Source organism: Aotus nancymaae, unplaced genomic scaffold (assembly GCF_030222135.1).
Source record: "Aotus nancymaae isolate 86718 unplaced genomic scaffold, 86718_ANA_hifiasm-v0.15.2.pri h1tg000057l, whole genome shotgun sequence".
Taxonomy (NCBI): Eukaryota; Metazoa; Chordata; class Mammalia; order Primates; family Aotidae; genus Aotus; species Aotus nancymaae.
In genome coordinates this window covers 67,367,722-67,395,658 of record NW_026988471.1, presented here as the reverse complement: position 1 = coordinate 67,395,658, position 27,937 = coordinate 67,367,722, and the positions used below count along the sequence as shown (strand labels likewise).

General features: G+C 44.1%; 1 protein-coding gene across 1 annotated transcript; it reads right to left on the bottom strand.

Annotated features, from left to right (window-relative positions):
* Positions 1–1,085: 1,085 nt before the first annotated feature.
* PROKR1 (prokineticin receptor 1) lies at positions 1,086–11,523 on the bottom strand. The gene is made up of 2 exons (XM_064364293.1): positions 10,959–11,523; positions 1,086–2,506 (listed from the first exon to the last, which is right to left on the bottom strand). Exons 1-2 carry the CDS (start codon positions 11,441–11,443, stop codon positions 1,813–1,815), a joined length of 1,179 nt encoding a protein of 392 aa, XP_064220363.1. The 5' UTR covers positions 11,444–11,523; the 3' UTR covers positions 1,086–1,812.
* Positions 11,524–27,937: the final 16,414 nt, after the last annotated feature.

The window sequence follows — 27,937 nt, the reverse complement described above, 5'->3', positions numbered from 1 at the left end:
AAGTACCAAGGAATAATTCACACAAAGGAAAACGAAAGTGGAGACAGCCAGGTTTCTGGATACACAAGTCAAAGAAAGAGGTTTTTCTTGTCCAGGCACACTATGCACAGTTCCTAGTCCATCCTTTTGGCAACTTGTGTGGTTGAAAGCATCTTCCGTGAATCATCTCATTGGCTTCTCACAGCCACTCTGTCGGAAGGAATCACAGGTGTTACTTTTGTCCCCTCAGAGAGGCTTTGCCCAGGGCTACACAGGTGACAGAGTCAAGGCTGGTTCTCAGATCTTCCAATTCCAAAATACCAAACTCCAAAACTCAAAGCGTCAAACAAAGGAGGCAGGTTAGAAAGTGGGATGAGTCTTCAATAAGCCTGTAGGGTCACTGAAGCTCACTGTTTGGTCTGACACTACCCATCTGTATGTCCCCTTCTTTCTTGGGTGCCCAGGTTTTCACAGTCTTCTGGAAGATACATCTGACCTGCATCCCCTGCCACTGGATCACATGACTTCATTCACACTGAGGACTAGAAATGTGTGGCTTATCCCTCCCAAGAGGACCCCTGTTTTAGAAGCAAAGCAAGTCATAATCCAAAGGAACAATGACTAGGATGGGGTTCAGGCACCAGTAACAAGGATATCTTGCCCTCAAATCATAACGATGAGGATTCATTACCACACTCTCTGGTTAGAAGGGAACTCTTCATCACTCACATTTGAGAGCTGGTGAAAATGGAAAAATGAATGAAGGCCACATCCAGGAGGTATTGTGACCACTTTCAAAGATCCTATGCTTCACAAACATGGAGGCATGAGAGAGAAGGGAAGGACTTAAGGGGAACCTAATTGGTCCAAACTGAAATAACAGGTGGGAACAGTATCTTCCATATACCTGGAGAGCCTGAGCCCCTGCCCTGAGCTGCGTTGAGCCCCACATGCTTCCAGTTTTGCCTTCCTGTCTTGACTCTCCCCCAACTGCACCTCCCTCCCCACCGAAGGCAAAAGGTCCATGGATCCAGGGGACATGACTACCCTGAATCCAAGCTAACCCCTCTGGACTTACTCCAGGTACCCAGAACTCCATAATTCCCTATCCAAATGGCATCCAGGGTCTATGTGTCTTCTTCCCCAAGCCAGTCCTTCTGATGAAGAGCCTTACCACCTATGTGCAGAGCTCTGGGCCTGAGGGTGGCCATAGAGCAGCATGGGAGGAAGCGTTTGCACAGAACTTGGCCATTAATACTGTGATGTCGATGCATATGCATGTAAGGCTCCTTGCCATGAGAGATGAGAGGAGAAGGTCTTCAGAAGGAGCCTAGTGTCTCTTCTGTATTCTTGCTCCAGCCTTGCAAATGTTAGGCATGAACTCCAGCTGAAGAGTATTCCCAGAGGTGAGCTAGATCCGCGTCTGATGAGTAGCTGGATGGCCCAGAGATACCCTCACACTATGAACACACGTACTGCAATCCTAGATGCCTACTCCAGTTCTTTTGTGGAAACTCCCTTATTTCTATCTACACCACACATTTTCCTTGGTTTAATTTAAATTTCATTTTGCCAGCTAAATGTCATCAACATACATAGGTTTTACCAGTACCTACTGGTGTACAAATTAGACATTCAACAGATGCCACTGGCGATAGTGTCTGGTCACATGCATTTTAGAAATTCTGAGCTCCATGAACAGTGTTCACAGAGTGGTCCATTTACTCTGCCCTCTGCAGCAAACAAAAAGTTCCAGGTTGATGTGCATCCAAGCACGCTGGTCAGTGTCCCCAGGACCCTGCCTTGTGTTTAAACTTTGCCAGGTCCAGGGGGTTATTTCAGTCTGATGCAGTCCACCTCTTCGGTGGCAGGCATCCCGATTGTCTGGAGGTCCAGGTCTGCGCTGGACTTACCGTTGTAAGAAGCCTTCCAGTGGAGCCGCATGATCTTTTTGAAGTACTTGACTGTGTTGTTCTTGACGGTCACGAAACACAGGGTGTTGATCATGCTGTTGCTCATGGCGATGCACTCGACAATGTAGAAGGCGGTGAGGTAGTGCTTCTCCTTCACGAACACAGTGGGGAAGAAGTCGCGCACGATGGTGAAGCCGTAGAAGGGCGCCCAGCACAGCACGTAGGCGGTGAGGATGCACATGAGCACCAGGACCGTCTTCCTGCGACAGCGCAGCCGCTTGCGGATCTGCTCGGTCTGGAACCCAGGGACCGCCTTGAACCAGAGCTCCCGGGAGATCCTGGCATAGCACAGGGTCATGGTGACCACGGGGCCCACGAACTCGACGCCGAAGATAAACAGGAAGTAGGACTTGTAGTAGAGCTGCTGGTCCACAGGCCAGATCTGGCCGCAGAAGATCTTTTCCTGGCTCTTGACAATGATGAGGACCGTCTCGGTGGTGAAGTAGGCGGAAGGAATGGCGATCAGGATGGACACCGTCCACACCAAGGCAATCAGGCCAGTGGCTGTCTGGCACTTCATCCGTGGTCTCAGCGGATGGACAATAGCCAGATACCTAGAACAAGAACACAAGTGGAGGCAGCCACTGTGAGGAAGAAGCACTGGATGATTTTTTTTTTTTTTTTGAAACAGGGTTTTGCTTTGTCCCCCAGGCTGGAGTGCAATGAGTGCAGTGGCATGATCATAGCTCACTGCAGCCTCAAACTCCTATGCCCCAGCAATCCTTCCACCTCAGCCTCCCAAGTAGCTGGGACTAGAGGTACAATGCACCACACATGCTAATTTTTTTTTTTTTTTAGTAGAGGCAGGGTCTCTGTATGCTGCCCAGCCTAGTCTCAAACTCCTGGCTCAAGCAAACCTCTTGCCATTTCATTTTGCAACATTCTAAGGAGCAACCAAATGGTATGCGTGGAGAAAATTCCCAATGGTATGTGGGCTTCTGCAAAAGGCCGACTTGAAGCAAACCCCAGCCTCTTCTCTAACTAGCTGTGCAAACTCAGGCAAGTTTGGAAACTGACCCTTAGTTTTCTTATCTGCAAAAGTTTTGTTGACTGTTAAATGTGATAATGTATGCACTATGCCTGGCACAGTTTTAAACCTAATATGTACTCAAAAATGATAACAATTATTATTAAATGTAATAATTCCTCCCATTGGTTTCTAGCCTGGCACTGCTCCCAGCTGCTTCCTGTTCTTGGGCTTTTCATTCTAATTACCTTGCAGTTTAAAGCTAAAAGGGCAGGATAATTCAAAGAGTTGGGAGAATCTGCCCTTTACAATGGAAACAGTGGGCAAAGGTTTTTCTTCATTCCACATTCTAAAAATTGTTGCTTTGCATGCAAAGGAGGAGGAAAAGCATGCGGCAAATACCTCATTTTCCAGGTGGAAAAATGGAAGGCAGTGAGAGATGAGTGACTTCTCAAGGTCACAGACCACAGGACCCTTCCTTGATAGAAAGCATTTAACCCTACCTCACAGGGTTGATGTGAAAATCAATTGAGAATATACATGAATGCATTTTTTTTTTAACCGCAAAGCAGCAGAATGTAAAAGATACTGCTTTTGTTCTTTTAAAAAAAAGTCAAAACCTACATTGCTGTTACCACAGTGGTACAGGAACACAAAGAGAGAGCACTTTCTGGGGGGATGTGAGTCATTGTGCGGCATGACAGCTGATAGCCTCCTTCCCAGAGAGAATGCGCACAACTTAAGCAGAGAGCTCCGGTTTCCTGGAAGACATCCTGTGGCTGGCAGCGGGTGGAAGTTGGAGAAGGAGAGAGATGAGGAGTGAAGTGGGAGGGGACTGACTGACCAACACTGGAAACAAACACGGTCTCATGTGTCCAGAGCTTATCCCAGGTAGAGCCCAGAGCAAGTGTGACAGGGGCCTGAAGGAAAGCCAAGCCAAACCAGCTCTGTTTCCTTTGAAACAAATCCCTATGAAGTCATCCTTCTTGGAATTTTGATTTGCAGAGAGGTTCATTCTTATTTTATTTTTCCTGATTGTATTTCTGCTCTTTCTGTTCCTCTCTAACAGCCTGGGCAGTTAAGCCCTTTAGAGAGTTCACAGGAGTGAGCCTCCAGCTCTCTTCTAGCCCCCAGATATTAAATGAAGTAGGGGCTGGGCACAGTGGCTCATGCCTGTAATCCCAGCACGTTGGGAGGCCGAGGCAGGCGGATCACCTGAGGTCAGGAGTTCGAGACCAGCCTGGCCAACGTGGTGAAACCCTGTCTCTACTAAAAATGCAAAAATTAGCTGGGCATGGTGGCTGGTGCCTATAATCCCAGCTACTTGGGAGGCTGATGTAGGAGAATTGCTTAAACCAAGGAGATGGAGGTTGCAGTGAACCGAGAATATGCCATTGCACTCCAGCCTGTGCGACAGAGCAAGACTCCATCTTAAAAAAAAAAAAATGAAGTAGGCTGGGTTGCGCCCACTCTGGACACCTAGCCGACTGCCATCCCTGGCACTCTAGCCAATCTCTCCAATGACAGAGGATAAAAAGGGAAATGTCTGTAAGGTGTTGGCAATGCCATTGTCAACACACAAGTGTGGGCCCTTTATAAAGACCATGGTGCTCCTGATGCAACCAGAGCCTCCAACTCCCCCTGACTCACAATGCAAACTGAGAGTTTAGACCTTCTGCTCTCATTGGCACCATTGCTCTCTGTCCACCCCACTACGTTCTGCTGATTACTCTGACAAAGAAATTTCATATGTTCATATTCATTCACTATAAGAATTTTCACCACACAATTCTTTTTCCTGATAGTAGCTACCTAAGCCTTTATGATGTTTCAAACTCAGAGTGTGTTTTCAATAAACGTATGGGAAAGAACACCGACCTAGGACTCAGAAGACCGCAAATCGAATCTCAGCTTTGCCAGAAAGTTGCTCTATGAATCTGAGTCATTTTTCTTATCCCTGTAGGTTCGTTTCCCTCATCTGTAAAATGGGAATATCACCTAGATGCTATGAGGCTCCAATGAGACACTGCACATAAGAAACAGTAAACTATTAATATACAAAGAACTGTTAGCATCTTAAAACATATTTTTTCCCAGAGCTATTCTGTATACACAGATATTTTTCTTTACCTGTTATTAGCAAATACTTGATTTGTAAGTCTTCTCTTACTTTCTGTTTTATAGGATAAACTCTACATGTCAAATTTAATCTTCAGAGTAATCTGTGACTACCTGTCAGATAGTTATTTCATTCTGACATCACCCCAACTCCATTCCCAGAATTAGTGCTGTGCGCTATGCAAGAGGTCTTCCTGATACATTTACCAGTAGGCAAATTGAAGAAAACTATTTCAAGGACTTCTGTCAACTTTCTCAATGCTAGGACCAGAACTCCAGAACTCTAGCATTCGTAATGTTTGCTTAATGTTTGTATAGAAGTTTGCAATTTACAGAGCATTTTCAAATCCACTTTTTCACTAGGTAATTCCAACCCTATTAAATAGATAAGACAGTGATGATGTCCACTTTACAGATGAGAAAACTGAGGCTTGGAGAAGTTAAATAACTGCCAAAAAGCCACACAGCTAGATATCAACAGAGTGATGACTTGCTGCAAACCCAGTGACATCTCTGAATGCCATTTACCCCCTCTTTTTTCAGCCAAGAGCAGATGATGCCCCTTCCTCTTGCCTTCCTGGCATCCCAGCAGCCCTTCTCCTCTCTCCTCTCTATCACAGTTGGCTTTTACCTATTGGTGTTCCAAGAAGGGGTCTGACATCTGGCAGCTCCTTTTCTCTGCTTATGAGTATGCCCTTGGCTTTCCCTGTGTGTCTGCCACTACAGTGACTTAGGTCCTCATGTAGAGCTAACAGTTCCCAGCGAACAAGGAATGAAGGCTGCTAGACAAAAATGGTCCAGGCAATAACTGTGATAATAGTGGGCTGGAAAAGACATATTTGGGCTCTGTCTGTGTTCTCAAGACCCAGCCCCTGAACAAATCATGGTAACAGTGGTCCCAGCTGCTATTAGGCTAGTCATGGGATGGGCTGAGATAACACAGCCCGATCTTCAGGCCAGTGGCCCTGACTAATGAGCTCACCAGGAGGCATCTGTACTTCCTAAAGCTGGGCAAGATTGCTCAGGCCTTAGCCTCATCAAGACAGAAGAAGAGAGCTTCTTCACAGGTACATACACTGGCCAGTTTCCTCAGGATTCTGGGTAAAAGGGAAGTTCCCTGGAGCCTCCACACGCTGCAGGATCTTAGTGTCTCCACATAAAAGAGGAAACCCAGACCTCTGGCTGGGCAGAGGTCTCTCATGATCCTTTTTTTTTTTAAGACAGGGGCTGGCTGGAGTGCAGTGGGTGATAACAGCTCACTGCAGCTTCTATCTTCTAGGTTCAAGGATTCCTCCCACCCCAGCCTCCCGAATAGCGGGGACTACAGGCACATGCCATCATGCCTGGTAATTTTTTTTTTTTGTAGAGACAGGATCTCCCTATGTTTCCCAGGGTGATCTTGAACTCCTGCGCTTAAAAGATTTTCCTGCCTAGGCCTCCCAAAGTGCTAGGATTACAGGCGTGAGTCACTGCACCTGGTGTCACGATCTTCTTAGTTTCCTCCTGCCCTCAGGTTTCACTTCCTCTGCCTGGCTGCTGAGACCTGGAATAGATCCTATTCTTTCTGATCTCTACTCTCCTTGTGTTTCTTACCCATGCCCGACATCCCTCTCTAAGGTACCTCTCTCTCACCTCAGGCATTCCCACCTCTAGACTTTTCCAAACACTGTTCTACTCACTCTCTTGGGAAAACTTCCTGCTCCTTTGCTGATCTTCCTTTGTTGAAGGCCAGTTAGAAGTCCACCTCCTCCATGAAGCCTCTTCTGACTACTCCAGTGCATAATGATCTCGTCCTTCTCTAAATTTACTTATTCTTTAACTGCTTTGTAAGTGTTAGTTCTCCCTGGTCTCACCCTACCCCCAACTCTAGATGGTCAGCCCTGCAAGAGCTGTGATTGTGTCTTATCTCTTTTACAACCTTTTACTGTCTGTGAATTCTGGGCACCTAATAGGATTTTCATGCCACTTCACCCTCATAAAATGCCTGGAACTGGATGAATAGACATGTAAAAAAAAGCTGGCTGGACACTGGCTCACACCTGTAATCTCAACACTTTTGGAGGTCGGGGCACAAGAATTACTTGAGACCAGTTCAAGACTAGCCTGGCAACATAGCAAGATCCCATCTCTAAAAAAAATTAATATAAAAGGCCATGGTGAAGATTATAACCTTTTTTGGGAAAACAGGACATAAATGTGTTTATCCGTGAGACTGGGAAGCAGTCTGGGGCTAGATAATAAAAGTTTGGAAGAACAGGTGAAAGGGTTTGAGCAATACTTTGTAGACAATGGAGTCAGTAGAGGTCTTTTAAGCAAGAGAGGGGAGACACGTACAAGACAGAAGATTAATCTGGCTGCAGCCTTGCTTACTTCCCTCAGGCCACATGGGGCCTTCTCTCTGTTCCTCTGTTCCTAGAACTCAACTGGTTTGTTCCTGCCTCCCAGCCTCTGCACTTAGAATCCCCCTTGTCTAGGATGCTTGATCCCTGTCTTCCCAAGGCAGGCTCTTTCCCCTGCATCATTCAGAAGCCAGACCAAAGGCCTCTCCTCAGAGACACTTCTCTTGACTATTCACCTAAAGTAGGTCCCATCTTCAGTCACTCTGGCCATTTTATGTGTGTGCTTGTTTTTGTTCAGAATATTTCTTGCTTCTGAAATTACCTTCCTTTTTTGTTTGCCTGACTGTGACCTCTCTCTATTCTTTGGGTATAAGCTCCAGGAAAGCAAGGAGTTTTTTTTTTTTGTCTCCAGTGCTTGCAATAACATCTGCCATATCACAGTTACCTATAAAAATGCATGGTTTAAATGAATGAAAGAATGAATGAAAACTTAGGATGGATTGTCAGGAGAGTAGGGTTGACAGATGGGCAGATCCAAGAAACATTGAAGGCAGAAAGACCAAGAGGAGACTAGATACCAGCCCTGAATGAACAAATGGGTATTGCCAAGATCTGGAAGTTGAATGAATGCTGGTGAAGAAGGGAGAGCAGCTGGGACAAAGGAGATTTTCTTCTAGTTTAGATGCCTGGGAGAACAATGGAAACAATAATAGATATAGAAATACAAGCTGATAGATGATAAATATTTCTGTTCTGCCATTTTGCAGAAATCTTGTATTTTTTTTAAATCACATCCTAAAAACAATAATTTCAATGAAAACAAAGAGGTTAGTGTGTCAGAAATATTCATTAATTTATCTGCTTTTTTGTGGTAGACATTCCTATAAGGGTTAATTTAAGAATTATCATATCCACTGTTTATTTAGTGCTTACTGTTTTAAATATTGTTCTAGATGATTAAATATATTATTTCATTTAAGCCTCAAAGCAACCTAATACAATAGGCTTTCTTTTTATTCTCATTTCATAAGTGAGAAAACTGAGGCAGAGAGGGGTCAAATAACTAACACAAGACCCAACACAAAATACAGCTGGAATTTAAACCCAGGCAGAATAACTGCTAATGTTGCTGCAGAAATTTCATTAAATGAACATAAAGGCATTTTTACAACTAAGTGTATTTGTTATAAACCAAGATAAAAATTAGTTGCTCCCAAATGATCAAATCCTGAACAACACATGAGACCAGAGAAAAATGAATGATTCCTAGACCACAATTAGATGGTAACAATGCATACAAATAAAAATAATTGAAGCAAAGATCACGAACATCACTAAAAGAACTCCATGCATTGGAGCAGCCATTCATCCACCAAGACCATTGAGTAGCCCTGTGAAGGTATACGGTGCTTTCCTCGAGGTCTGGGTACAAGCTTCCAATCATAACCCCACTCAACCATAGCAGCCCCCACGGTGCTTTGCACTGTGTTTTTTAATTCAACTTTCTTATTGCATCTAATTTGCTTTTTGTAAACTCACACTGCAAGAGAAATGCTTGCAATATTTCAGACAAGCTGTTTGGTATGAAACAAGGACATGAGCTTGAAAAAGTTCAGAAGATGGAGACTGATTGATTGATATAGATATCACTCTTACATGTTCCAAATAACCCAATGCCTCTGAATGTATCCTGGCTTCCTTTCCCCTTGAAGCTACTCCCTCCTACCATTGTTACTCTTTTCAAGTGGTAGAATGGATCTAAGCTGGGGAGTAGGGTCCCACTCCACAGGAGGCACCCTACCCCGCTTTTAGTAGCTGAGCACATGTAGTTTCTTGCTAGTATGAAACTTTAGGAAATGACTCTGTATGCTTCGTCCTGTTCATGGGCTAAGAGAGAAGGTGGCAGCTTCTATTTTCAGAAACATTCAAAGACAAATTCCCTGGAGCTCTTTTTTGGCAGCTCTGAAGGGAACCTAAGAGTTAGATACTCTATTTGACTGCTCCCCTCGTTTGCTCCTTCTGTGGGTTCACCCAGGGTCCTTGCCCAGGTAAATTAAAAGCTGTGGGGCTCTGTGACTCAGTGGAGGAAATCTGGCCAAGGAGAAGTAGCGCTCAGCAAGGATGACACCTTTTCTATGAGGGACAGACTGAGGGCTATGTCAGCTGCTAAATCCCTGATGTCCTTCCCTGGAGAAGGGAGGCAGAGGCCCCACCTCTCAGCGGTTTTATAGACAGAGACTCCTTCATAACCCCCTTTTCTCAGGTTATCCTTTTCAGTCATCCCAGCCCTGGTCACCCTGCCTATGGTCTCAGAAAACAAGCTCTCTCAGCTGTGCCCCTCCCCAGAACACTGTCCTGACTGTGAAGGCCAGGTCAAACCCCCTCAGATCCCTGAGGCCAGAGAGCAGGGAGAGCATGTATGCCTCAGGCTCTCTGCGTTAAGGGAGAGAGTCGGGCTATTCAAATCCAAGTACACAGAGGCCTGATTTGACCCTCAGGGTAATTCTCTCTAGAATTGTAACCAAGTGCTTTGTAATGACAGTCCAACTGTGGGCAGAGGAGCTAGCAAAGATTATCCCTGGGGGAACAAAGACCAGCCTGGCCCATTAGCAGGGGTTTATACTAAAGGAAGAGTTTATACTAAAGGAAGAAACTACGTTGAAGAAAGATATGCAGAGGCTGCTCGTCCTGATTTTATTTGCGGTCACCAGAAACAGGTCTTCTGCACTATCTGTGCAAATGGACTAAAAGGTGCAAAGTGATTAACGCAACAACAAAGAGTAAATAAACATATGTTCTCTTCTTTTTTCAAAACAAATCTCTCAGTCTTTTCATTTTTATTTACTTTTTAGAGACAAGGTCTCCCTCTGTCCCCGAGGCTGGAATGCAATGGCATGATCATAGCTCACTGCAGCCTCGAACTCCTGGGCTCAAGTGATTCTCCTGCCTCAGCCTCCCAACTAGCTAGGACTACAGACACACACCACCACATCCAGCTGATTTTTTTTTTTTCTAAAGATGAGGTCTGGATATGTTGCCCATGCTGGTCTTGAACTCCTAGCCTCAAATGCTCCTCCTGTCTCAGCTTCCCAAAGTGCTGGGATTATAGGCTTGAACTACCTACCACAGCCAGCCACAAATACTTGAATCTTATTTTAAAATAGCTGGTGCTAGAAGATCATATTTTAGTAGAGGAAGTCTTGATGAGATAGAAACCTCCTTCAAGATTTCCAAGTTGACTCAAGAGGTAACTGCCTGGAGCTTAAACTGTCCCTCAATATCTCCTCTTACCTGTCTACTCTAGACCTTGGAAGGTGTAGCATCTAGGAAAACATCCATAGCAGGGGAGATCAAAAACTTCCCATCACCCAACTCTAGAGGGCTCTGCTGCCTTCTGTCTGAACAAAGCTGGAAAAAGAGAACTCTGTCAGTCGATGGTCAAGCTTCTGAATCCCCCGTGCATCCACCTCTAGGAGGAATACAGACACCTCTCATCAATCTGCAACTGCAGCACAGGAGGAGGCAATTCCAATGCCTCTTCCTCCCTCACTGCCTTTGCTGCCCCACTGCTGCTGCACTCACCTGTCAATGGCGATGGCCAGCAGGGCATTGGTGGAGACGTAGAGAGAGACAGTGCGCAGGTAGTTGACAGAGGTGCACAGGATGTGGCCGTGCTCCCAGGAGAGCTGGCGCACCACGTAGTAGTCCATCTCAAAGGGGCAGCAGACGATAGCCACCAGGAAGTCAGAGATGGCCAGGTTGGCGATGAGCAGGTTGGTGAGATTGCGCAGCTTCTTGTAGCGGACCAGGGCAGCAATAAAGATGAAGTTGCCAATGCCGCAGACCAGCATGATGCCCACCAGGGCCATGCCAATGACAATCTTAGCAGCAAAGAATGTCTGGGAATTGGTCACATCCTCATCTTCATCCAAAGGCATATCATAGTCGCCGTAGCTGAAGTTGAATGGAAAGGAAGCGGCATGGACTCCATGGGGGTTCAGTGCAGAAAGGAAACTGCTGGAGGTGTTGGTGACATTGTCATCCATGAACCCCATGGTGGTCTCCATCTGGCCAGGCGGTGCTGTGAGCAACAGTGCTCAGAATTCCTTGGGGCAATGTCTGCAAGGCTGATGTCACCCCTCTCTGCTATCACTCAGCTCTCCCTTAATGAGTCAGAATGTCTCTGCCAGCATCTTTGGGGTCTGGTATCTGAGCTCCATTCTAAACCTTTGAAAGGCATACAAACAGTTGGCTACATGTTGGAGTAAAGCTGGCCAAATTTAAAACCATCCTGTAACCTAAGCAGACCTATTAGCCACCTGCCCGGAGAGAATATAGGGTGGTGGAATGGAAATAAAGGAACTAATGAGAAAATGAACGAAAACCACATACTCAGTTAGGGAAGGGTGGATTGCTATAGAGACAATCAAGCACTGGCTCGGCTTATTTCTGTTCCACTGAAGATTCAGAAATGTTTTACCTTTTCTCAAGGACAAAAGTTGGGAGTGTGGGGAGGCTGAAGAGAAAGAAATTACTTTAAATGCTATTGAAGAGGGAGGGCTTTCAGACAAGCCTCTCTGCTCTCCTTGCTCTTCTGGCAAAACAAGGCTCTAAAATCACAGAGCCATAGAGCAGCCACCTTCTTCTCTCTTCGCTGGCCTTCCTGTTCCCACATCAGAACCTCCTGTGACCCTAGAAGCTGGGAACAGCATTTACAAAGGCCTGTCACAAGGCAGAGGCTGTAGGGTCAAGTCACAGCCTGTGACTAACCAAGTGGTGAGAATGGGGACTCTAGAGCATATTTTTTCCTTGGCTGGTTGAGTGTCCAGAGGTAAATAGCTTAAACACTCAGAGGTTCAACATCTGCCAGGCAGGAGATCAATAACGTCTGCGCAGCCCAGAGCTCCCTGGAGGAGAGTGTTATACCCTAGAACTGCAGGGATTTACTACTGAGCTCTTAGGCCTCCTTGGTCAGTTACAAGGAAGGAGAGTGAAATTCTGATACAGAAACTCCACCACACCACATAATGGGGCCGGGATTAGGGGTCTAGGGGGGTGTCAGCTGCCCTGCTGGGGACAGGGAGGAAGCCAGAGTCCCCCTGTCCCCTGCCCTCTCCCTGCAGTCCTTCCCAAACCCTGAAGACATCAGATCAGGGATTGGGACATAGAAGGAGGGCTGAGGTCTGGAGAGCATCCTAAAACAAACGTCAGGAGAACAGAGGGAAGAATGCAAGCCTGAGCTTCCTGGAAAAGGGAGATGAGGAACATGCCCCCCCCAGGAAAGCCTGCTCTCCGTATTCCTCCAAGACAAGACACCTGGAGCTGTCTTCCTGGAGCCAGGGTTAAAGTCCCTCTGTGCCCCAGTGGGGCTCAGATCCGCTGCTGCCTCTCTTTCCCAACCCCTTACCCTGATTTTTTCCTTCCACTGAGCTCTCAGTTCTGTCTGGTTCAGCCCTTGCCCTCTGTCCCTGTCAAGAAGAAGCAGAACTCAGCTGAAAAGAAGGAGCGCACGCTTGGAGCCAAGGCAGGACAGGCCCCACTCCTTGCAGGGTCGCAGAGACATGGCACTCCGTGGGGGAGTACCCCTACCAGCATGCTACCTGAAGGCTCAAAGTAGGTTTCAAAAACAAAGTATAGAAACTTCGGGGATGGAGAGGAGGGCGTCACGGCATTAAGGATGACGATCCATTGGTCTTTTTTCCTTTATTTTCACCTTTCAGAGGGGAACCCGAATCCGATCCCACCTGGTGACCTCTCGATCGCTGGGAGCCTCTCTCACAAACCCTTGCAGATCAGCCCTCACCTGCTCCCAACTTTCTCCCTGGAGCCTGGGCGGCTTCTCCTAAGGACAGCGGAGGAGAAGCCTGGCTCTCCTGAAGAAAAGCACAGGAGTGAATCCCTTGCAAAGTCCCCTCTTCACTCAGAAGCCGCCGCACCCCTCGGCCGCAACCGGTGCAGCGCGAGATCCCTGGAGCATCCTCCCCGGGAAGGCGCGCTCGGTACCTGCAGCATCGCGGAGTCGGGCGGACGAGGTCCGGGTTTCTTATTCCAGGGCCGGAACAGGAGGCGCTTCTTCCAGAAGCCGGCACGCGGAGGGCAGGTCCCCGCTCCCTTCCTCCTCTGCTCGGGGCTCTTTCCCGGCTCTGGCGGGAGTTAACGCTCGCGCCGCCGCCGCAGATCCCCCGCCCTGCCTGCCCCGGACTCCCTGGCCCCGCCTCCGGTGGCCGTGGGGCGCCGAGGTGCTGGCTCGAGGCGGGGCGCGTCGGGGGTCGTCCGGGCCAGGGGGGCTGGGGAGGCCGGGATCGCCCTGGGCAGGAGCGTCCAGGACGCCCGGGCGGCCGCTCGCGGCGAGGACGCGCGGGAGGGATCCGGGCCAGGCAGGCGGCGCGTTCCCCGGCTCAGGCTCCGGAACGGCCGCCCCGGGCGGGAACGGGGGCGCTGGGGTTCCCGGCAGGGCTCTGCGCCGACCCCGCGCCAGGGACACCCAGGCGGGGCAGCTGTGCCCGCCTCGGGGCACGGGGCTCCTCAGCGGCTCACCTTGGCAGCCGGGCGCCGTCGGAGTGGAGGGACACGGCCCGGCTCAGCCACGAGCGTGCAAAGGACCGAGGAGCCTCCCCCGCTGCCCACACACTCAACCTCAGGGAACACGCCCGGGGCGGCCTCCAACCTCGTCCCCTGGGCCAGCCCGACCGGACACCAGGGCCATCTTCGGTGCCAGCTGCTGTACCTCCGCGTAAAATAGGCTCAGAGAAGTGCTTTCTAGAGAGAAACAAGGGGGCGGGGCAGCACACTGGAGAAAGGAAGGACCCCCGCCCAGGGATGTCTGCTCAGAAGGCTGGGATGGACAGCGCTGACTTACAGAGCACAGTCTTCCTTTACCAGCCCATAGATTCCTCAAAAAATGGGGCATATAGTTCCGCAATCCCAATCCAAGGTATGTAACCCCAAAGTATTGAAAGTAGGGACAACATACACCAATGTTTATGGCAGCACTATTCACAGTAGCCAAAAGACAGAAACAACCCAAATGTCCGTAAGTGTATTAACAACATACATATAGTATATACATACAATAAAATATTATTCAACTATAAAAAGAAATGACGACAAGTGTTGGTGAGAATGTGGAGAAACTGGAACCCTATGCGCTGTTGGTAAGAAAGTAAAATGGCATAGCCACTGTAGAAAACAGTATAGTGTTTCCTCAAAAAATTAAAAATTACAATTACCATATGATTTAATGTTTCCACTTCTGGGTGTCTAACCGAAAAAAATTAAAAGCAGGATGATAGGGTTTGGCTGTGTCCCCACTCAAATCTCCACTTGAATTGTTTGTCCCAGAATTTCCACCTGTTGTGGGAGGGACCCAGTGGAAGGTAATTGAATCATAGGGGGCCTGTTTTTCCCATGCTATTCTTGTGATAGTAAATAAGTCTCATGAGATCTGATGGGTTTTTCAGGGGTTTCTGCTTTTGCTTCTTCCTTATTTTTCTCTTGTTGCCACCATGTAAGAAGTGCGTTTCACCTGTCGCCCTGAGGCCTCCCCAGCTATGTGGAACTGTAGGTCCAATTAAACCTCTTTTTGTTCCCAGTTTCAAGCATGTCTTTATCAACTGCGTGAAAATAATACACAAGGTATGAAAGGCATGTTTGTACATTCATGTTCATAGAAGCATTATTAGCTATTATTCACTATTAATAGTGAAAACACAGAAACAGTCCAAATGTCCATCAGTGATGAAGGGATAAACTGTTCCACATACACACATGCACTCACATGGGAACTTCCAAAAGTTTGTGGGAAAATTGAATTAAAAGATAAGAATAAAAATATGTAAACTTTAGCTCTCAACATAAACTTCATCATGTTCAAGATGATTTTGTGATGATGCCAGCCATTTAGTCCATCTCTAAAGAACGGAGGGTCCTGGGAATTTTTCTATTTTATTTATTTATTTTTAATTTTTTGTTAAGACAAGGTCTGGATAGGTTGCCCAGGCTAGTCTCAAACTCATGACCTCAAGTGATCTTTCTACCTCAGCCTCCCAAAGTGCTGTGATTACAGGCGTGAGCCACCAGGCCTGGCATGGGTCCTGGGAACTTAACCATGTCAATGAAGTCCTTTTCACATTAAGAAAAATGGGTGCCCGCTAAAGATTTTTTAAGATTAGGAAATGAAGTCAGAAAGAGCCAAATCAGGACTGTAAGATGGGTGCCTAATGATTTCCCATTGAAACTCTTGCAAAATTGCCCTTGTTTGATGAGAAGAATGAGCAGTATTGTCATGGTGGAAAAGGACTCTTTGGTGGAGATTTTTCAGGCATGTTTTCTGCTAAAGCTTTAGCTAATTTCTCCAGATATTCTCATAATAAGCAGATATTATCATTCTTTGGCCTTCTACAGAAAACCACATGCAAAATACTGTGAGGATCCCCCGAAAAATCTATTGCCATGACCCTTGCTCTTGACTGATCTGCTTTGCTTTAACTGGACTGCTCCCACATCCTGGTAGTCATTGCTTTGATTGTGCTTAGTCTTTAGGATCATACTGGCAAAGTCTTGTTTTTTCCCCTGTTACTACAGTTCTTCAAAGAAATCTTTCATAATCTTGATCCCACTTGTTTTGTCTTTCCATTGAAAGCTCTACTCTCATATACAGCTGATCTGGGCACAACAATTTTAGCACCCATCAAGTGGAAAGTTTGCTCAACTTTAATTTGCCAGTCAGAAATGAGTAAATTCAACCAATTGAGATGCCTGTGGTGTTGGTTATTGTTTCTGCTGTTAATCATCTGTCTTCTTCAATTAGGGCATGAATAAGATTAATTTTTTCTCATAAGTGATGTGGATGGTCTGCTGTTGCAAACTTCATCTTCAACATCCTCTCATCCCTTCCTGAAATGAGTATCCATTTGTAAACCACTGATATCTTTGGGTCATTGCCCACAAAAAACTTTTCATAAGGTATCAATGATTTCACCATTCTTCCCCGCAAGCTTCACCATAAATTTCATGTTTGCCCTTGCTTCTGTTTTTCAGAATTCATGTTGCTCTGATAGGGGCTCTTTTCAAACTGATATCTTATCCTTCTTAGTGCTGCAAACTAGATCCTATTCAGACATGTTGTAACAAATGTGTATGAGTTCATTTTGGTGTAAAAAAAATTGAAATCCATGCATACTTTTTTCATAATATGCATTTTCCCCAAATTTTTAAAGCCCTCTCGTGTGTATGTGTGTGTGTATACACACAGAATGGAATATTATTCAGCTTTAAAATGGAAGGAAATTCTGACATATGCTACAACACGGATATACCTTGAAGACATTGTGCTAAGTGAAATAAGCCAGCCACAAAGGAACAAATACTGTATGATTCCACTTACATGAGGTAGCTAGAGTAGTCAAATTCATAGAGACAGAAAGTAGAATGGTGGTTGCCTGGGTCTTGAGGAAGGAGGAATGGGGAGCTATTGTTTAATTGGTACAGAGTTTCAGTTTTGCAAAATGAAAAGAATTACAAAGATGGATAGTGGTACAATCTGAATGTACTTAATACCGTTGAACTGTATACTTAAAAACTGTTAAGATGGCAAATATTTTTTTTCACTTTACCACAATGAGAAACTGGGGAAAAAAGGAATGATGTACTGACACACGCTACAACATGGGTGAATCTTGAAAACATCATGCTAAGTTAAATTAAGCCTATCACAAAAACAAATATTGAATCATTCCACGTATATAAGATACCTAAAATAGGCAAATTCATAAAGTCAGAAGGTAGAACGGTTGTTACCAGGGGCTGAGGGGGAGGGGAAATAGCAGATTATTATCTAATGGGCTCAGAGTTTCTGTTTGGGATGATGAAAAAGTTCTGGCAATGGATAGGTTAGATGATTGCATAACATTGTCAATGCATTAATGTCATGGAATTGTACACTTAAACGGTTAACATGGTGAATTTTATGTTATATATATTTTATATATACAGCCATGCATCACTTAACAATGGGGATACATTCTGAGAAATGCATCATTAGGCAATTTCATTGTGTGAATATCAGAGAGTGCACTTAACACAAACCTAGATGGTATAGCCTACTACATACCTCGTCTGTATGGCATAGCCTAGTGCTCTTAGGCTACAAATTGGAACAGGATGCTACTATGCTGAATACTGTAGGCAATGGGAACACAATGGTAAGCATATCTAAACATAGAAAAAGTACAGTGAAAATATGATAGTCTTTTGGCACCACCATCATATATGTGGTTCACCTTTGATCGAAACATCATTATGCAGCCCATGACTGTATGTATCTCCTGTACTGTAGCTCAAACCTCCTTAGCAAGGCGTCCACCAAGGCCTATGTGATATTGGCCTCCAATTTTCTGTAATGGAAAGAGAGTGCTGCCTGTGATCTGGATCTTTAGTACATTTTGTCACTATCAAAATGTACTAAACGTACAAAATTTATATGACTTTAGGCAAGTCATATACCCTCTCTGGGGTTCTCTTTCCCCATTTACAAAATGAATGAGTTGAGCTTGCACTAGGAAATCACTGCCAAGTTCCAATACATCATGTAGTGTCTTCCCCTGGCCCATATGCCCCCCCTGGACACTTTCTCCTGCCATTTGCAAAAATGTCACAGCACTTTCACATCCCTGAGGCTCATGTCACCTGGAAGGTGGAAGAGAACAGTGGTAAAGAGTATGAGATAAGGAGTTCACTGCCTCCTCTCTACCTAGCTCTGCATATGTGAACGGTGTCACCTTGGGCAGTGTGGTAACCAAAACCTTGCCTTCCTCATTTGAAATTGGGAATGACAATAGCTTCTACTAAGGTTGCAGTGAGGATTAAATAAAATAAGGTGGGTTTAATGCTTAGCACAATGCCTGGCATTTAGCAGGCACCTGAGAAATACAAGCTATTACTATTTCTTAGTGATTCTTTCTATATCTGGCTTCATGTGAGGTTGTAACTAAACTTGAGACTTTGCTCACATGTCATTTCTTCCAGGAAGCACACTCCTCAATTCCTCCAATGGTTTTCATGTCTTCCTTACCTCTTGGTGGTTCTCTTTAAATGCACTTTTGTGCACCAATTTGCTTTCCATCTCTCACTCTTTCTGAGAAGGGGCTATGTCTCATTCATTTTTGCATCCTATCCTGCAATGTTTTTCAAATTTGACGGATTATATGAATTATTTGGAGTGGTAGTGAACCTACTGATTCCTAAGTCCCACTTAAAACCAAGGGAAGGAGCCTAGAAATCTAAATGTTTAATCAGTACCCCAAGTGATTTTTTTTCTTTAGAGTCAAGCTCTCATTCTGTCACCCAGGTTGGAGTGCAGTGGCACAATCATAGCTCACTGCAGCCTCAACCTCCTTGGCTGAAGCCATCCTCCCACCACAGTCTTTCGGGGTAGCTGTGACTGCAGGTACATGCCGTTACATCCAGCTAAATTTTTCAGGTTTTTTGGTAGAGACATGGTCTCATTATGTTGCTCAGGCTGGTCTTGAACTCCTGGCCTTAAGCAATCCTCCCACCCTGGCCTCCTAAAATGCTGGGATTGCAGGTGGGAGCCACTGCACACAGCTCCAGGTGATTTTTATTATCACGTGAATTTGGGAATCTAAGAACTTACAACAGAGCTTGGTACAAGATATACAAATATTCACTTGTCATTTAATGTAGCATATGTCTTCCTGACTGCATTTGTCTCCACTCAAAAATTAAAAACAAAACTTATTTTATATGAATGACTGTTGTGATAAAATTGATAGCCTCTAGAATTGGTGAAGCACCACAGAATGCATTTGTTGTCTAATACTGTGTAACAAATCACTCCAAAACATAGCAACTTAAATATATTATCTCATAGATTCTGAGGGTTAAGAATCTCAGAGTGGCTGAGTTGGGTGATTACAACCTCTAGGTCTGTCATGAGATTGGAGTCAAGCTGTCGGCCAGGGCTGTGGCCTCATCTGAGTGTTCAAGTGAGGGGGCTGCACCTCAAAGCTCACTTATGTAGTTGTTGTCAGGCCTCAGTTTTTTACCAGCTGTTGCTGGAAACTTTAGTTCTTCATCATGTGGGCATAGCTCTAGGTTTGCTGGGTGACTTCACAATGTGGCAATGAAACTCTCCTACATGTGCTATATGCTGTTCATCACAAAACAAACCCTGGTACAATGTGGAAGGGGAGCCATACAGAGTGTGTGAATGCCAAGAGGTGGAACCCCTGGAGGCTAGCATGGAGGTCAGCATGGAGATCACCTTGGAGGCTGACTACCACACAGAACCTGGAATTTTCCTTTTCCACTTCAAAGACCTGGCAGGAAATGGCAGTTGAGGCTAGCAATGCGTTTAGCCACAATGAAGATTCGCTGGACCTTCGGCATAGGGAGGTGGTGGGTAACTTCTTGGGACAGCGTCGGGAGGGTATAACTGGGGTGACTGATTGGCCTAGCCCCTCCTTAGGGGAAGTAATGCAGTCTGGCAGGCTCTGTGCACTGCAACCCTTGCTGGGGGCTCCTTAGAAGAGTTTGGGTGATTGAATGCTATTTTCTCCCCTATCCCCCATCTGCTCTATCTGAGAAACAAGCATCTGTCTGGGTCCCTCTGAGGAGTTAATCCAATTAGAATTTTAATAGTCTGTCTTTGTGACAGAGTTAAACCAGACTAACGTGGCTTAAAGCAAAATCTGGAACTCAATTTTTTTTTTTAAGAAAGGAAAAGAATTAAAAACAAAATCTGGGCCTGGCACAGTGGCTCATATCTCTAATCTCAACATTTTGGGAGGTCAAAGCAGGAGAATCGCTTGAGCCCAGGAATTTGAGACCAGCCTGGGCAACATAGTAGGGTCTGTCTCTACAAAAAATACAAAAGTTAGTAAGGTGTGGTGGTGCTCGCCATTAGTCCCAGCTACTCGGGAAGCTGAGGTAGGAGAATCACTTGAGCCTGGGAGGTCGAGGCTGCAGTGAGCTGTGATGGCACCACTGCGCTCCTGCCTGGGTGACAGAGAAAGACTCTCTCTCTCTCTCTCTCTCACACATACACACTGGAACCCCATTGATAAAATTGTTTAACTTGTTGCCCTAAAGATGCCAAAAGTCTGCAAATTTTGTCTGTGATTAGAGTCCATGGGCACAGGAGTCAGAAGTGCCTTGCCACACCCTGCCCACAAAGAGATCCATAATATCTGAGAGAATTTGCTATCCCAGGGAGTCCTGGCCACACATGATCAAAATAACCCATTTGAGAAGTACTTCCTTTGCAGAGGTTCATCCACTCTAAATGATGTCCATGGGCTACTTTGGATTTTTTTTTCTTTCCTAGTCCACTGGCAAGAATTATCCCAAAAGCCTTTTGAGTTCTTGCTGCTTTTTAATCATTTTATTCTATAATTATGCCCCTTGGGTTCAGACATGGAAGTTTTTAACATCTTAGGGGTTTTCCTCAGCCATGCAATTCCTGTTGCATGTTTTAACTCTAATACCTCAGAGAAACCTGATTCAGGGAGGGCCTTAGAGGTCACTCAGTGAACATGCATGTTAAGAAAGGAGCCAACAGATTTTCAAACAGGGAGATTACTGGCCCAATATACCAGCAGATTTCAGATCTCACTTAAGAATCCAAGTCTCTCAACTCAGAACCCAGCGCCCCCCACCCCACCCCCACCCTGCCCTACACTCTTCTGGCCCACCACACTCACAACGTCTATGTACCTGTCCTCAATTTACCCCCCTTTCCAGGATCCTTGGCTCCAGAATCCAGCCACAATTTCTCCTGTCTGACACATTTACTAAATCAGCTTATTTTCTGCTTCCATCGGATTTGTTCTCCAGCATACACTCATCTAATGCTATGAAAGAAATAAAGGATTCCTGGAAGATGCCAGAGCTGGCTTAGAACTCATCCTGCTTCCTTTTCCAATTACCTCTCCAGCATGCGAGCCAGTGAGCTTGACTGGTCTCCCAAAGCCCACTCAGCTGATCAGGTGGGCCACTTTCTGCCAGTCCTCTCCACCTCTCCACTACCCCAGGAGGAGGTGTGAAGGAAGACTCAGATAGGTACAGAGACATGCCCCTCCTTCCTGATGGGGGCCCAAACACCTGAATAATGTTAACTCTTTCATTAGTTTCACTCACCTAATTCTGCCACAAACACATTTTTCATGGGATTATTTTGGAAGTTGGCAAACTATTCATATGTTTATCTACAAGAATAAACAGGTAATAGCATACAAGAATGTTTTGAAAAAGAAAAGCAGTAGGAGGAAATTTGCCCTATTAATATCAAAATATAAGAAAGAATGAGTGTAAATATAAGATGTACCTGCTATCAAGATCTGGGTATGCCTGGGCATGAAGATTGATAGCTCAGTGTCATCACCATTCTGGAGTAGTTTACATGGGGACAGTTGAGGAGATGGGTGAAGGTCAGAGACAGAGCCCACACATGTATCTGCCTCAGATTCTGGTCTTCCTGACTAAGCCCCATGGTGACAGGGCCATGGGCAGTGGGACTCTGGGAAACAGGAGAACACAGGTAGTGTTGCTGGGGTTTCTGGTGCAGAGGGGGAAGGAAAGGCCTCTCCTTGTTAGAGAAATATGGCCTGAATTTAATGCAGTGAGTGCCATGTGAAATGCCACAGTGCCCTGGCACCTTGCGGCCACAGCTTCTGAAGGCATGGGATGGGTCTTTGCTACTGACTTGGTGTAATCTTAGGGGAAGTAGCACAGGCAGGCCCCCAAAAGTCTTTATAGGAGGATGTGTTGAGGGGTTGGGCAGGAGGGAAAGAATGTAACAGAATTATTTTAAAACATGAATATAAACTCCCCAGAGACTCCCAGTGATAAGGGGCTGAGATTTTCTGCATTATGTAGATGGAAGCAGGAGTCAGTTATCTCTGTATGTAGGCCCATGGTACCCTCAGTCCAGGAAATCCTGGTGAAACTGGAGTTACAGGAGAATGCATTAGAGAGGAAGCAGTCTATACCACCTGTATCACAGAGTACAACACTTAAAGGTAGTAATCTGGTGATTCATATTTATTATCTTACAAGTAATATTTCCTACTATCATTCTTTGATACAGTTAGTCCACACTTAGTTTCTTCTAAGTAAAAAAATTAAAGAGGTATTCAAATATAAGACTGTAAATGTTAGAAAAAACCCAAAACATTCAAAATTGGGTTAGTGTGTTAGTTTCCTAGAGCTGCCATAACAAGGGAGTGACTTAAAACAACAGAAATTTATTCTTGCGTATTTTGGAGGCTGAAATTCAAAATCAAGGTATCAGCAAAGGCATGCTTCTTCTCACCTGTCTCTTCCTAGCTCCTGGGGGGTTCTGTCAACCTGCTGCCTTCCTCGGCTTGCAGCTGCCTCCCCCTAGTCCCTGCCTCTGCCATCATGTGGTGCTCTCCCAGTGTCTCTGTCTTCAGATGGCCTCTTTCTCTTACAAGGACACCAGTTGTATATGATTATGACCCACTCTAATGACCTCATCTTCAGCCAATTACATTTGCAAATACCCTATTTCTAAATAAGGTTATATTCACAGATACTGGGTGTTAGGATTTTAACTTACTTTTTTTGGAGAACACAATTTAACTTATGCCAAGCATGTTATGATAAATATATGTGTGATGGAACACCACATAGCTATCAAAAATGGGGCTGTGAGGCTGGGCAGGTGACTCGCACCTGTAATCCCAGAACCTTAGGAGCGCAAAGTGGGAGGATTGCTTGAGCAGGAGTTCAAGACCAGCTTGGGCAACATAGCAAGAGCCCATTTCTACAAATTATTTTTCTAAAAAATGGGATTTATGCTATTAAATATCAGGATAGGAGTAGAATGGTTACCCTTGGGGGAGAAAGGTGATGAGAAACAGCTATTCAGGGGGCTTTTGAGGTACTAACAATATTCCATTTTTTGATCTGGTAGCTCATGACAAGGATGTGTTCAGTGAGTAAAAATTCATCCTGCTGTATACTTATGAAATCTATACTTTTCTGAATGTTCAGTATATCTCAAGGAAATGTTTATTAGGATGTGGTGCTATAAAGGTATATTGATTGACATGGAAAGATAGTAATAATATATTACCGGATGGAAAAACATCAGGCTGCAAAACCATATTGCAATATGATTCCATTTGGAGGGGAATTGTATCCATAGAAGAAAACATCTAGAGGGACACAGCAAACTGCTAACATTCAACTCAGAGTGGAAAGAAAATGCAAGTGTTTTTCTCTTCCTTTCAATTTTCTGCATTTTCAATTATCTGCATTTTCTGATTCTTAAAATGAACATATATTATTTGTGTAATGCTTTAAATCTCATAAATGAACAAATGATGAAATCACTAATAACAATAAGTAGAGGACTCAACTTTTAGGGAAAATTATTTATTTAGACTTTCTCTCACACTGTAGTCTAAAATGCAATATGGAAAGATTAAAGGGTTAAATTCCAAAAGTCAAAAACTGGGGAGCTAAACATTGGGTGCTGATGGCCATAAAGATGGCAACAATAGACACCAGGGACTACTGGGGGGAAGGGAGAGAGGGGGACAAGGGTTGAAAAACTAACTGTTGGATACTATGCTCAGTACCTGGGTGATGGGATCATTCATAATCCAAACATTAGCATCACATGAAATACCCAGGTAACAAATCTGCCCATGTACCCCCTGAATCTAAAATAAAAATTGAAAAGGAGAGAAAGTAGAGCATGTAACAGCTTTGCACTATGTCAATATAGATAATAACTATTTAAAAACTGAGAGACAATGAAGAGGGCATATTCAAAAATATTTCAGACTGTTTTCAATAATCAGTCTATATATTATTATCTATACTTTGAATCCAAGAGTCTTACTGTGGAAGAAAGGAAATAAGCAGTTAACAAAACAGCCAAAAACAGAAAGAAAATATTGATAAACATTTATCTGATTTCAGAGTGGTGAAGTCTTTACTATGCAAAAAAAAGCAATAGATTATATCCCAAAGGAGAAGATTGATAGATATTTCTGCATTAAAATGCAAACATTTGGAAGTCAGCAAAATCATAAACAAAACTAAAAGATAAATGTCAAACCAGAAAAATATTTATGATGGATATAGCAAACAAAAGGTCAACATCCTTCATATATGAAGTACTATTACGTTCTAATAAGGAAAACACTCGTATCTCAAAAGACAATGGGCAAAATACACAAATAGGCAATTAACACCAAATAAATACAAATAACAATACAATGTATTTTAAAATGCTTATCCCTACCAGTAATCAAAATAATGCCACCTAAAAACAGTGAGATGCCATTTTGTCTATCAAGTTAACCAAGAACATAAACTGTAAACATGGAAATTGGATTAGCAAATTCAAATAAGAATTCAAATAAACACTATAACTTTGGAAGAATCTTGAGCTTTTTCAGATTCTTCAACCTTTACTGCATTCTGCCCAGAGTTGCTCTGTAATAAATCTAGGTTGATGAAGTTGATTCCACACAACCATTTTCCCTCCTTCTGATTTTAGATCTGCCTGACATTTGTTTGAGCTGCCGCCAGGAAAACAGTCAGAGGCAACGGGCCAAGTAGATGACATCATTTGAAGTCAAGTCAAGTGTCTGAGTTCTGTGCTGACCGCCTGTACTTGAAAAGAGACATGCCCAGGAGAAGGGTGAACTCAAATTATACCTAGGAAATTTTAGTTTAAAATGTGCAATTAGTCTTTCATGTGGTGAATTGAATAAATTTCAACACTTGTCTTATATTCAGATTTTCAAGTTGCACACCTGTGTGTGTGTGTGTGTGTGTGTGCATGCATGTGTATGTTGGGAAAGAGTGAAATACATGGCAAAGCCCCTTTTATCACTGGCCAAAAGCCAGGCTGTAGCAATACAGTTGGCCTAATGAAACCATCTTTCGTGTTTACTAACGAGTAATTACAGAGCACTATGGAAATGTGAGGACTGGGAATATTGAGTCAAAAAGGACTAAGACTTTCTCTTTTTTTGAAGAAAAAAAAGGAAGAAAGAAAGAGAGAAAGAAAAAAAAGAATGAAGAAGAGGAAGAAAATGGAAGAGAAAGAGGGAGAGAGAACAGGAGTATTGCTTTATTGCCCAGGCTAGAATGCAGTCTAAAAATGGGAATTGAAAATCTCTTTTATGCCAATAATTGTGCTTAACAATGGAGACAGGAAGGAATAAGGGAAGAAAATAACAAACAAGCAGCCAACCAATATTTCATTCAAACCTATGAAATGCTATGCAATTATTGAGGAGTGATTTACTTCCAATTATGTAGTCACTTTTGGAATAGGTGTGATATGGTACTAATAAGAATGTATGTTTTGTGTATTTGAAGTGGAGAGTTCTATAAATGTTTATTAAGTTTACTTGTTCCAGGTCTGAGTTCAAGTCCTGGATTTCCTTGTTAATTGTCTATCTCGTTAATCAGTCTAATATTGACAATGTGATTTTACAGTCTCCCACTATTATTATGTGGGAGGCTAAGTCTCTTTGTAAGTCATTAAGAACTTGTCTTATGTATCTGGGTGCTCCTGTATTGGGTGTGTGTATATATAGGATCGTTAGCTCTTCTTGTTGCATTCATCATTTTACCATTATGTAATGTCCTTCTTTGCCTCTTTTGATCTTTGTTGCTTTAAAGTCTATTTTATCAGAGGTGAGAATTGCAACTCCTGCTTTCTATTTATTTATTTATGTTTGCTCTCCGTTTGGTTGGTAAATCTTCCTCTGTCCCTTTGTTTTGAGTCTTTGTGTATCATTGCATGTGAGATGGGTCTGGATACAGCATACCAATGGGTTTTGGCTTTTTATCCAGTTAATAATATATATGAGTTTAATACTGCCATTTGATGCTAGCTGGATATATTTTTGGAAAGGCTGATACTGGTTGCTCCTTTATATGTAAAGTGCTTCTTTCAGAAGCTTCTGCAAAGCAGGCCTGGTGATGGTGAAATCTCTAAGTGCTTGCTTGTTTGCAAAAGATTTTATTTTTCCTTCGCTTTTGAAGCTCAGTTTGGCTGGATATGAAATTCTGGGTTGAAAGTTCTTTTCTTTAAGGATGTTGAATATTGGCCCCCACTCTTTTCTGGCTTGTAGGGTTTCAGCTGAGAGATCTGCTGTAAGTCTTCCCTTTGTGGGTAACCTGACCTTTCTCTCTGGCTGCTCTTAGTATTTTCTCCTTCATTTCAACCCTAATGAATCTGACGATTATGTGCCTTGGGGTTGGTCTTCTTGAGGAATATCTTTGTGGTGTTCTCTGTATTACCTGGAGTTGAATATTGTCCTGTCTTACTAGGTTGGGAAAGTTTTCCTGAATAATCTCCTGAAGAGTATTTTCCAACTTAGATTTATTCTCTTCGTCACATTCAGGTACACCTATCAAACATAGATTAGGTCTTTTCACATAGTCCCATATTTCTTGGAGACTTTGCTCATTCTTTTTTATCCTTTTTTCTCTAATTTTGACTTCTCGTTTCATTTCATTAAGTTGGTCTTCGACCTCTGATATATTTTCTTCTGCTTGATCAATTCAACTATTAAAACTTGTGCATACTTCACGAAGTTCTCGTGTTGTGTTTTTCAGCTCCATTAATTCACCTATATTCCTCTCCAAACTGTCTATTCTCATTAGCATTTCATCAAACCTTTTTTCAAAGTTCTTAGTTTCTTTGCATTGGGTTAGAACAAGTTCTTTTAATTCACAGAAGTTTCTTATCATCCACCTTCTGAAGCCTACTTCTGTTAATGGAATGCACTCATTCTCCATCAGGGCTTGTTCCGTTGCTGATGAGGAACTGTGATCCCCTGTAGAGGGAGAGGCATTCTGATTTTGGGTATTCTCAGCCTTAAGACTTTCTATACAGTATGTAAAGTAGAATGAAAGCCACCACTTAGTAAGAAGTGTTTGAAAAGAGTTTAAGTTGCTAAGACAAAAACGCCACTTTGTATGGAAGCACCTTGCCCTGAACTCCTTGGCCTTTTCATCAGCTTTGTCCTTGTTGATGCTGTCATCTTATCCAAGCTCAGGTGTGTCCAGAGCTCCTGATCACCTGTGCCTACTTTCTCTCTTTCTCTCTGTCACTGCATCAAATACTATCTTCATGAACAAGGATGTGTGTGTGTGTGTGTAATGTTTAACCCCACATAGTACATCACGTATGTATTTTCAATGTGACATAATTTGGATATGTGTCCCCTCTAAATCTCATGTCAAATTGTAATCCCCAGTGTTGGAGGTGGGGCCTGGAGGGAGGAAATTGAATCATGGGGGTGACTTTCTCATGAATGGTTTAGCACCATCCTCTTGGTGCTGTTCTTGTGAGATCTGGTCCTTTAAAAGTGTATGTCAGGTAGGGCACGGCAGCTCACGCCTGTATTCCCAGCACTTTGGGAGGCTGAGGCAGGTGGATCACGAGGTCAGGAGTTCAAGACCAGCCTGGCCAACATGGTGAAACCCTGTCTCTACTAAAAATACAAATAAATTAGCTGTGCGTGGTGGTGCATGCCTGTAAT